At 40.3% G+C, this 11544-nt stretch overlaps 1 protein-coding gene across 1 annotated transcript; it reads left to right on the forward strand.

Annotated features, from left to right (window-relative positions):
- Positions 1–4118: 4118 nt before the first annotated feature.
- On the forward strand, positions 4119–5081 carry LOC115091567 (olfactory receptor 56A4-like). Its single transcript, XM_029601747.1, has one exon. It carries the CDS (start codon positions 4119–4121, stop codon positions 5079–5081), a length of 963 nt encoding a protein of 320 aa, XP_029457607.1.
- The last annotated feature ends 6463 nt before the right edge of the window (positions 5082–11544 follow it).

Genomic DNA, 11544 nt, shown 5'->3' on the forward strand with positions numbered 1-11544 from the left:
ATACCGCACCTTGAATACTGTGTACAATTCTGGTCACCGCATCTCAAAGAAGATATAATTCGATGGAGAAGGTACAGAGAAGGGCGACCAAAATGATAAGGGGAATGGAACAGCTCCCCTATGAGGAAAGACTAAAGAGGTTAGGACTTTTCAGTTTGGAGAAGAGACGACTGAGGGGGGATATGATAGAGATGTTTAAAATCATGAGAGGTCTAGAACGGGTAGATGTGAATCGGTTATTTACTCTTTCGTATAGTAGAAAGACTAGGGTGCACTCCATGAAGTTAGCATGTGGCCCATTTAAAACTAATCGGAGAAAGTTCTTTTTTACTCAATGCACAATAAAGCTCTGGAATTTGTTGCCAGAGGATGTGGTTAGTGCAGTTAGTATAGCTGTGTTTAAAAAAGGATTGGATAACTTGTTGGAGGAGAAGTCCATTACCTGCTATTAAGTTCACTTAGAGAATAGCCACTGCCCCTTAGCAATGGTAACATGGAATAGACTTAGTGTTTGGGTACTTGCCAGGTTCTTATGGCCTGGATTGGCCACTGTTGGAAACAGGATGCTGGGTTTCATGGACTCTTGGTCTGACCCAGTATGGTATGTTCTTATGTTCATCCTATACTAGCAGGATCCTCTTACTGCCCTATCTAGCGCTGTAGCATGCTTCTCCACACTTCCTGAAGTGAGTTATATACACTCGGGCCCTGTTCCTCTCTCAATCATGGAATTCTCTCCTCTTTTGGGTTCCGAGTCTCCCCTTGGCAATGAGCAGCAGGGGCATCAGAAGCAGACGCAGCAGCACTCTCTGATGCTTTAATTGGGCCCCTCCTTTATTGCGGCACTCTCTTCGCTCCATCGTGCAGCTTCTCCCTTGACAGCGAGCAGTGGCAAAAATGGACTGAGGCCTCTGTTTCCTCTGCTGACTTTCTCTCATTCGGATCTTCTCACTGTGGCTGACCCAATTGAAATCATTTCGACTCATTTCTGCTGACCACCGGATGCCGCTATTTCTCCTCATCCTTGTAGTAGGATCAGGCCTGTGGACTTCTGCTGCGCTAGAGTCGCCGCGTCTGCTGCTGCTCCTCATTGCCGAGGGGAAGGCCCATGAGGAAAGTGATAGAGATGGAGGCTGCTGCTAGTCCATGATTGCTGCCACTGTGAACGGACCGCTGAGGACTTGAAGATAGGCTGGAGCTGCCCTGCAGGACCCTAAAAAGAAGAAAGGGGGGTGGGAGGAATCAGCCAGCCTGCAGCGGTAGGTGGTATCAGCAATCACTGTCCCCTGCCGAGACCACGTTGCTTCCTGCCTGCTGGCCTGATGTCATTCTTGCCGCCACTGACAGCTGTGATCCAACTGACCGGCCTGAAGTGCTGTCACTTCTGCTTCCTGACGATTGGGTAAGTGTCCAATTCTTGTTCATCGCTGCCATGAATTTTTAATAAAATGGAGAGGTCAGTGTTGGAGCCTTAGGGAAGCCCTGATGCTGCTACAATGATGGCCGGGCCTGCTATGCTGACGTCATCGTTGACGTCAGAGTGACACCTGCTACATGGGGGGGAGGAGGGAAATTTTGCTAAAAATAAAGAAAACTAAAGAAAATCAAGACAAAATAAAAATTGTGGCCAGGAAAGGAGACCCTGGCCACCTGAAGAACTCCAGCCACTGACCTCTGAGGTTCTCTTAAAAATTGCTGCCAGCCCCATTTGGGAAACTCCCTATTTGGGATTTTAAAAAACCCCTAAAACCACGTAGACACCAGGAAAGTTTCAACTACGTGGCCCAGGAAGAGCACTGGAGACCCAACCCAGGCAGAACTTGAAAACAGAGCTGAGACACTTAAAATAAGAAGAGTTGTTTATCGTCAGCTGAAAAATGACTTTTAAGGATGAAAATGACTTGTAGAAATTTTATCAAAGCAGAATACTGTATCTCCCATTGAGGAAAATGCTTTTAAACATATGCAATAAAAATAAAATTGATATTTTATATCCAATGGTAGCATCCAGCCGCCCCTAACACCCATGGAATGACCCAAGAATCCAATAAAAAACGTAGAAACTGGGATAATTGCAGAGCTGCATCCCGGCAGCTCAGCTCAGCCTACTACCACTGGAACTGGGCAAAACAGGCATGCGGAAATCAAATTACAGTAACAGGAAGATTCTACAAGAGATATTTAGGTGACCCAATCTATATACGAATAAAGAAAAATACAGCCCGATGACATCACGGCGCAGTCAGAAAAGTAAACGTCAGTTGAGAATCTTAGGAGTTGAGAGGCCAAGTTTAATGAGAGCAGAAGCTCTGTTGAAGTGCTCTGCTGAAAAATGACAAAACACTTTAAAGAGGGAAAAGAAGTGTGAATAGATATAAGATAGGAGTGAATAAGCTGAGTGAATGTATGATAAAATACACTGTATCCTGAAAAGGTAAGGCGAGGTCAGGGAATGTTAATGTTAATAATGCGCTGCAACGCGGAGACCTTTTGGTGGAGTGACTGGAAGTGCACGAGGGAGAGAGAGAGAAGTGAAACTTGTTCCGGGAAGATGATAGCAGATAGCATACTGCCACAGCAACAGATAGCATACTGCCACAGCTGGTAGCAAACATGTTAATGCTTCACAATGTCTCCCGCCACTAATGAGGAGTAATTAACTAATTAACCCTGACCAATGTAGCTTGTTTGATGCAAAAGATATTGAATAGCAAAATATATAGTGTTAAAGTGTTGAATGTAAAGTTCTTCCCTTCCCAATTTATCATTTATTTTAATTAGACTCAGTTTACAATGAGCTGTTAGAGAAACACACTGAGAGAACTCACACACTTCATAAGTCTGTGGAAGATTTGCCAGTACAGGGAGATAGACTCTGTTTTGAGTTATTAGAGGACAGGTAGTAGGAAGAAGCAGAGATAAGTGTGCACACACCAGCATTAGTGGTTCCATCAACACAAGTCATAGAAGCAGAAAAAAAAGAAAGAGAAACAAAGTCTAACAGTAGAGTACATGAAAGAAGATAAATAAAGTTATATATAAATGCACAACAGAGAAGCAAAGAGAGAAAGAGAAGGAATAATAAATAAATACTCTCCTAGCTGGAGGACTCTGAAAGTCAACTGTGGGGATCCAAAGAACCTAAAAGACCAAAAGTAGACACAAAGGATCAAGCTGTTAAAATACACATCTGAGAGAATTTGCTGCATGAGACAAGAATTTCAGTAAATTTTATTTATTTATTTAGCATTTTTCTATACCAACCTTCAAAGTTAAATACCTTATCAGGTCGGTTTACATCGAACAGGGACATAAACAGTAAATAATTTATATGTATCTGATAAGAGCTTTGAACAGAAGCTAGATTCTCGAATTAAAGTCCTTCAGGTGTAAATATCTAAAAGACAAAGAAAAAAAACAAATTCCATTGGGGTAATTGATGCTGAATCTCTAGATCCAGATGAATGAAAGTGTGAAAAGTTAGCTAATTTTCATGCATAAGAGTGTTATTTTAGGTAAGACAAATAATAGGTTATCCTTACATGTATAGAATAAGATACTTGCTTTGTTTATATGATCAAATAGTAGCAACTATATTTGTTCAATTTGACAAAATTAGATTTTAAATTAATTTATTCATGTGATTCAATCTAATTACTTTTATATTAAAAACTCTGCCTTTTCCCTCTGTCTCCAAGGGATTGCTCGGGTGGGTGAATCTCTTTAGTCCTGGTAAGGTGCCCCGACAGAAAGGAGAACATGCCTCTTACCTCCCCCTTTGTAACAACATCTAGTGATGCCCAAGTGTAAACATCTGGAAACCACCTATTGATAAACCTCAGCCAGTGGGACAGTAGGAGGGTAATCACAACCTCAGAGAAGAAGGGGTAAAGGAGAAATAGAGGAATAAATACATCCAGGAGATACTTACAGAATTAGTGATGGGTTCTGGGGGCAATGAGAAGGCAACTCAACATGTTGGACAAATGTCTTTAGTGAGAAAATTATGTTGTGTTATCACGATGGGATCTTCTGTAAGTGCTGATGTACATCAGTATGTTAAATAAAATAATATTATGTCTTTCTTTTCAAACTTCTATTCACAGCAACCCTCTACCATGTCTTCATCCAACACCAACAGCACCACGGAGGTGTCTGAGTTTCTCCTCATGGGTTTTCCTGGGATCCAAAGCTGGCAGCACTGGATCTCCATCCCCCTGGCTCTTCTCTTCCTCATAGCCCTTGTGGCCAATCTCACACTACTGATCACTTTCTATGCTGATCCAAGCCTCCATGAGCCCATGTACTATTTCCTGGCCATCCTGGCACTGGTGGATATAGGTCTGTGTAACTCAATCACTCCCAAACTCCTGGGGGTCCTCTGGTTTGATTCAAAAACTATCAGCTCCTCAGCCTGCTTCACGCAGATGTACTTTGTCCATTGCTTCCTTGGGATGGAGTCAGGGATCTTCCTTGTTATGGCTTATGATCGATATATTGCAATCTGCAACCCCTTAAGATACTTCTACATAATTACCAACAGTTTTGTAGTAAAGGCCATGGTTTTTACCTTGATCAGGAGTGCAGTGTTAGTGGTACCCATTCCTGTGCTTGCATCTCGGCTGCATTACTGCTCCAGAAATACCATCAAATACAGCTTCTGTGCCAACTTAGCAGTGGTGTCTCTGGCCTGTGAAGATATTACAGTTAACAGTATTTACCAACTGACTGTGGCCTGGGCTTTTCTGAGTAGTGACCTGGCACTTATCACCATCTCGTATTGTTTTATCCTTCGTTCTGTCTTGAAGCTGCAAGCTGAAGGGGCAGCCATGAAGGCTTTGAGTACCTGCTCTTCCCACCTCATTCTTATCTTATTTTTTTATACTGTTCTTGTGGTTTTGGCCATAACTCACAGTAGTAGAAACAAAATCCCAATAGACATCCCAGTATTTGCCAATGTTTTACATCTCCTTGTCCCTCCATCACTGAACCCCATTGTCTATGGTGTGAGGACCAAAGAGATTAAGCACGGCATACTGAAGGTGTTCACGAAAAGAAGAGCAACTACCAGTGAGAATTGAAGAAGAGGTGGATAGGAGAAAGATAAGTCAAGTGAAAAAACTCTATTTTACATCATGGCTGCAAGGTTTGTCAAACTGTCCATGTGAACTCTTTGACACTTTTAGACAGAGCCCTCCAAAATTCATCCTCAGACCTATGAGGTAGACTAAAGTTTGCTATTGTTTCGAAAAAGTGTCTAATATTCCAAATTCCATTGGGGTTATTGATGCTAAATCTCTAGATCCAGATGAATGAGAGTGTGAAAAGTTAGCTAATTACTGTTTAGAAACAGATGTCGATATTCAGTGCTTTATGCCTGGCTAAATTCCGACTTTGCTGGACAAATGACGGGATTTGAAAATCCCTTTATGCTGACCAGCCCCGATTTACTCAAATAACTTTTTAGCCAGATGAGGCAGGGTGGGGGCATTTCAGTACAGATTCAGCTGAGGTGTCTCATTCCGAAATAGATCTTACATTAATGTGTTTTCCTAGAAGGGTTCGAACAGAATCCTATGCTGACTTTGGAAGGTGCAGTAGGAAAACTTAGAGATTTGCACCAATCATCTAACCACAGTTGTAAACAATATCGCACCCCTCAAAATACATACAATCAAATCCAATAACATGCACCATGGTTTACTGAAAAAAAAAATAAGAGAAATGAGATGACTTAATTGGAAATTTGAGAGATGATGAAGGAAATCACTCATTGACTCAGATAGATGTCTTTATAAGCAATAAGTAATTTGTATAAAAGAAGATAAGAGATCCAAAAAGTCATATTTTGCAGTCAAATTAACCACCACATTTAATAATCCTAAAAACCCTTTTCAGTCTTACAGTCTTAAAATCAATAAATCTGATGCAGATAATGAGATTATAGCAAGTTATTTTGATCTAAAAAAAGGCAATTAGAGTTTCTCTTTCAAATAATGAACTGAATCTCTCTTTACAACAACTGTTCCATAATAGAAGAGCTGTCCCTAATACAGGGACAAAATTAATGAAACCAAAAAGCAATTTCTCTCCTTAAAGATCTAATTTGCAAGAAACACTCTGCAGAGCCGATTCACACTGTCAAATCCCTAACTTCTAAAATATCAAAGGTTGCCAGCTGATATGTTGCCATCTCACTGTGATGATTTTCCTAATTTCTTTTTTGATAAGGTCTTCAATATTTATAGTAATTTTAGACTCAATATTATTGTCTCATCTGTTGCTGACATTCAGGCCGACTCTTCATGGGACCTGTTTGCACTTATTACTAGGGATGAGGCTGCTCAGATTGCTGCAGAATGAACTCAATCTCTAGCCCTCTAAATCTATATGTGCTAGTGAAAGAACTGGTGGAAGACCCTGGTGATACACTAACTGACATTGCAAATTTGTCCCTTAAAACTGGGTCTCTTCCCGATTCTGTAAAACAAGCAACAGTTTGGCCAACTTTAAAGAAAACTAATTTTGATCAACCATTCTAGCTAACTATAGACCAATCTCATCCCTGCTCTTTCTGTCCAAACTCATTGAAATTCCTCTACACTGACAACTATCTGATTTCATTGAAAGGCTAATAGGAAGTGGAGATGATGAGCGGTATATAATTAGGTGTGAACCATAAGAGATAGTATAGCGCTATAAGAGTTCATGGAACCTTATCTTAAATTACTCAAAAATTGAAATTTAAAAGTTAATTAGATCAACATATTCTTTGTTTATTTAACGGTTGCTTGTAGACAAATCTCTCGGTCCCCCGACCAGACCATGTTTCTTCACAAGGGCTGTGTCGGGAGAGACAAAAGCCCAAAAGTAAAACTAGGAAGAATCAAAACAATATTCTAATGAGGAACCATAAAAATAACAAAAGACACCAACAGCACAAATCAATCAATGGCATCAAACAAAAACATGTAAATATGAATACATAAAAATTGATTACACAGAAACTGAATAACTGACGTAATGGTAAATAATAAAAATAAATAGAAATCAAGGTGAAAATGACCATATTAAAGGATTAGAATTACTATAAACATGAGAAGACGTTTAATGCAATGCCAGGTTATCAGGGAATGGTTCAAATATCCAAAGAGAAAAAAGAGAAAGAGAAGCAAAGTAATAAGAGAAGGGTGGAGAGGGAGGGGGAAGGAATGGAGGAAGAGGAAGGGAAGGGGGAAGGAGGAAGGGAAGAAAGGGAAGGGGAGAAAGCACAGAGGGAAAAAGAAGAAACAGATAAAAGCATATCAGAAAAGCAAGATGAGAGTGCAGGAACCACAAGGAACACACAAAGAACACAATACGAACTTACAAACAGCACCGGTAGAGTCTGTAACCTGGAAGTGTGGAGCACTACGGAGGGAATTCAGATCAACTAAAACAAAAACAAAACAAAGAAACATGTAAAAGACTTTAAAAAATCTTAGAAAGGGGTGGAAAAGTGAATGTGTGAAGAAAAAGTACCTTACAAGCATATTAACCACGATATTGACACCGGCATCTACTTTGGGGTGGATTTCTGAAGTGAACCCGAAGGGGGAAGCGTGTGAAAAACTTTAATCTAAATGAAAGACAACGAGAAGAATGAACAGAAAGGTCTACTGAACTTCTGGGAAGGAGAAAACCAAAATCAAGGAAACCGAAAGGAAAACTTACCGATTGGAAGGAAAGATATGGCGGCTCCGCAGGGCTGCTGCCTCATCGGCACGCCAGGGTTTCAAAGGGGAAGGAGTTTAAGATGCACATATGAAATAAAAATTGTGAAATCCAAGCTGGGAAGGGCTGGGAATGATTTAAAAAGAAACAACTTAATGCAATTGTCCGAAACCTCAATATATTATAGGGAGCAGTGGAATAAAATGAACGAAAAAATGAGAAAAAATAAGAAAAAAGATGAACAAAAAGGAAGTTAATTTAAAAATAAAAAATACAAAAGGAAATGTTTTAATTATTTTTTATTATAGTTTTATAGTTTTATTATATTATAGTTGATTCAACAGAGGGAAGGGGGAAGGAAAAGAAAGGAGGGAAGGGAGGAGGGAGGAAGGGGGAGGAAGGGAAAGGGGGAAGGGAGGAGAAAGGGGAACACTGGGAAAAGAAGGGGGGTGAGAAAACAAAGGGAGTAGGGAAGAAAAAGGGGGGAGGGGAAAAAAGGGGCACAGTAAGGAAAACTAGAAAAAGCGGAAAACATTAAGAACGTATTGGTTAAAACCAACTGAAGGAAATGAGTTCAGAAGAAGGTAGACCATTGAATCTCCCGATTTAAACCAGTCGGGGAAGATGTATTAAGGGTAAAGATCCACTCTTGGATAAGGGTGGAGATCCACTCTATTGGATAATACCAAATGAAGGAAATGAGATCAGAAGAAGGTAGACCATTGAATCTCCCGATTTAAACCAGCTGGGGAAGAAGTATTAAGGGTGAAGATCCACCACTGTTCCCATCTTAGGAGCCACATATTAAAATCCCCTCCACGAGCCCGCGGGGTGGGGACCTCAATGGCAAAAAACCACAATTCATCTGGTTGATGATGGAATTCTAACCAGTGTGGTACCAGGGGAGATTCCTCTCAGGAGATCCGTTTGCAACTCATATGTTAAAAAATGTGAGTTTTCAAGGGTCATAAGGTCTTTTCCACATACAGTTGCGAATACAGACAAATGATAACGTAAACAACCCCAGTGGTATTACAAAAAGAAGAATGCCTGAGCAAAAAGGAATGTTTAGACACAGGATGAGTGAAGTTTTATATGCTGAGTGACAATGGACAAGCAGCACATGTCTCACACGGGGAATGGCCCATGAAAGATAAAGTTGCATAGGGAATGGAATGAAGGTCTGAGGAGACCAGAATATCTCTGAGATCGCGAGCATGAGTAAACGCAAAACAAAGAGGATCCTTAAACAAGGGGTGTGGGGAGAGAGTATGCCAAAACTGTTGGATGATTGAACAAACCTGACTTGTTCTAGAAGAAAAAGGAAGGACACATGTGAGTTCACATGAAGTGGACCAGTTTTGTGGAAGCAGTAGGAGTTCACGATGGCTATATAGAGCGCGTTTGAACGCAGGTTTCAAAAGACGATGGGGATAGCCTCATGATTCGAAATGGGCCATCATGGACCGGACTTGGATCACAAAATCATCACGAGAGTAACAGAGGTGTCGCAGGCGAAAAAATTGTCCGACGGGTATGTTTTCATGAAGGTATCTAGTGAAGTGGAGTAACATGTTGCGATCAGTTGATTTTCGAAAAATTAAGGTAAAGAGGACACCTGAGTGGAATGTAATAAGTAAACCTAAAACTGAAATGGAAGAAGGATGTATATGCGCTTGAAAATGGAGGTTAGTGTCACAAGAGTTCAAAACAACTAGGAACATATAAAACTGAATATCAGTGCCTGACCATATAAAAAAAAAAACATCATCAATGTATCGAAGCCATGTGACAATGAAACTGTAGAAAGGAGAGTTGTATACGAACATCTTTTCAAAATTGGCCATGTAGAGACATGCAATATTGGGAGCCAAAGTTGCGCCGATGGCTGTCCCCTTTATCTGTTGGTAAAATTGACCATTGAAACAAAAAAAGTTATTCTTGAGAGCAATGCTAGTGAGTGCAACCAGAAATTCTGTAGGTATACGGCAAGGGGCATCACGTTGTTCCAAAGTCAAACTGACTATCTCAATGGCTTCCTTCTGCGGGATGTTGGAATATAGAGATTTGATGTCCAATGTGACCAAAAAAGTGAAGAGCCTGATAGAGTAAGGGACTGAATGAGACTGGAAAAGTGACTGGAATCGCAAACAAAAGAGGGTATAAGTGGAACAAATGGAGCGAGAAATTTGTCAACGAACATCGAAAGTGGCTCTAAAAGGGAGCCTATCCCGGTGACTATAGGGCGACCTGGAGGGTTAGTGAAAGATTTATGGATTTTTGGGAGAATGTAGAAAACAGAGGTTGTAGAATGTTTTTTGATCAAAAAAGCAGCTTCATGTGTAGTTAAAAAATGTGAGGAGCCACTAACTTAGAAATTTGTGCTGAAAGAGAAGGGGTTGGGTTTGAAGGTAAAGATATGTAAAAGGTGTGATCCGATAGTTGACGATTCACCTCCATGATATAATTTCCCAAGATTATCCCAAGATAACCACTCCACCACCTTTGTCAGCTGGCTTGATAATGACACAGGTATCAGATGCTAAAACATCAGTGGCTAGTCGTTCTGAATGAGACAGATTCTGAAACGGAAACACAGAGGAGGTATCAATTGATATACAATGGTGTAACACTAAACGTTCAAAAGTTTTGATTAAAGGGTCCAAAGGACTAGGGGGCAGCCACCTGGATTTCCTACAAATAATAGAAGGATCAGGGGTCGATGGATGACTGTCAAAAAACAGTTTGATGTGCAAAAGCCTAAAGAATTTTTGGAGAGAAACCCGCATAGTAAAAAGGATTATAGACGCGTGTAGGAACAAATGAGAGGCCTCGATGTAGAACCTGAGATTCTGGAAAGAATAGAGAACATGTTGATAAATTGAAGATAGGAACATCACTCACATCAACCTCAGATGATGTTATTGCCAGAGGTCTGGTAGAGGACTGTTTTGACAATGTGACACTTTGCATATGAGGGGGACTCTGTTGATGAAACCTGTTGCGGTATCCACAGTCTTGTCTGTGAGATTGTTGAGGTTTGTTGTGTAATGCTTGATCTAAAAAAAAGGGGGGGGGGGTACTGTAGGGAGGGGGAGAACAGTAGAAGAAAGAGAAGAAGAAGAGGAAGTTGGGAGGCTTAGACAAGCTTTGTCTCCAGAAGAATTGTCTGAAGATCCAGCGAAGGTTACTCGCTTCCTAGCAGAGCGTGAGGAGGACATCCATGGATAGACAAAACCTTTTGAGATCTGATTCGTCCTGAAGAAACTTCTTGTATTTGTTGGCTTTGAGGTCTGAACGAAATGTGTTGAGATTCTTCTTGAACTCTGCCAGCTGTTCCAAAAAAGTATCTATTGGAAGTTGAAGTTTTAGATCGTCTAATTGAGAATTTACCTTTTCTTGACAGGCAAGTGCTGTGCGTTTAGAGGTTTCAACAATCAAAATCATCAAGTCGAATGAACACTTGTGGAGAATCTGATTCCATATTTTTACAAATTCAGAGTCTTCTGCATGAAAGTGAGGTTCTTTCCAAATCCGGAGTCCATGGTGAATACGTCTAATGCGACAGTATTCAACAAGCATTGCGGACTGGAGTTCAGCTCGAGTGGTGCATTTTTGGGTCAAAATAATCTCAGACCTGGCATTGCATTAAACGTCTTCAAATGTTTATAGTAATTCTAATCTTTTAATATGATCATTCTCACCTTGATATATATTATTTTTATTATTTACCATTATGTCAGTTATTCAATTTTTATGTAATCCATTTCTATGTAATCAATTTTTATGTATTCATATTTACTTGTTTTTGTTCGATGCCATTGATTGATT

The sequence above is a fragment of the Rhinatrema bivittatum genome, chromosome 5 (assembly GCF_901001135.1).
Source record: "Rhinatrema bivittatum chromosome 5, aRhiBiv1.1, whole genome shotgun sequence".
Lineage (NCBI taxonomy): Eukaryota > Metazoa > Chordata > Amphibia > Gymnophiona > Rhinatrematidae > Rhinatrema > Rhinatrema bivittatum.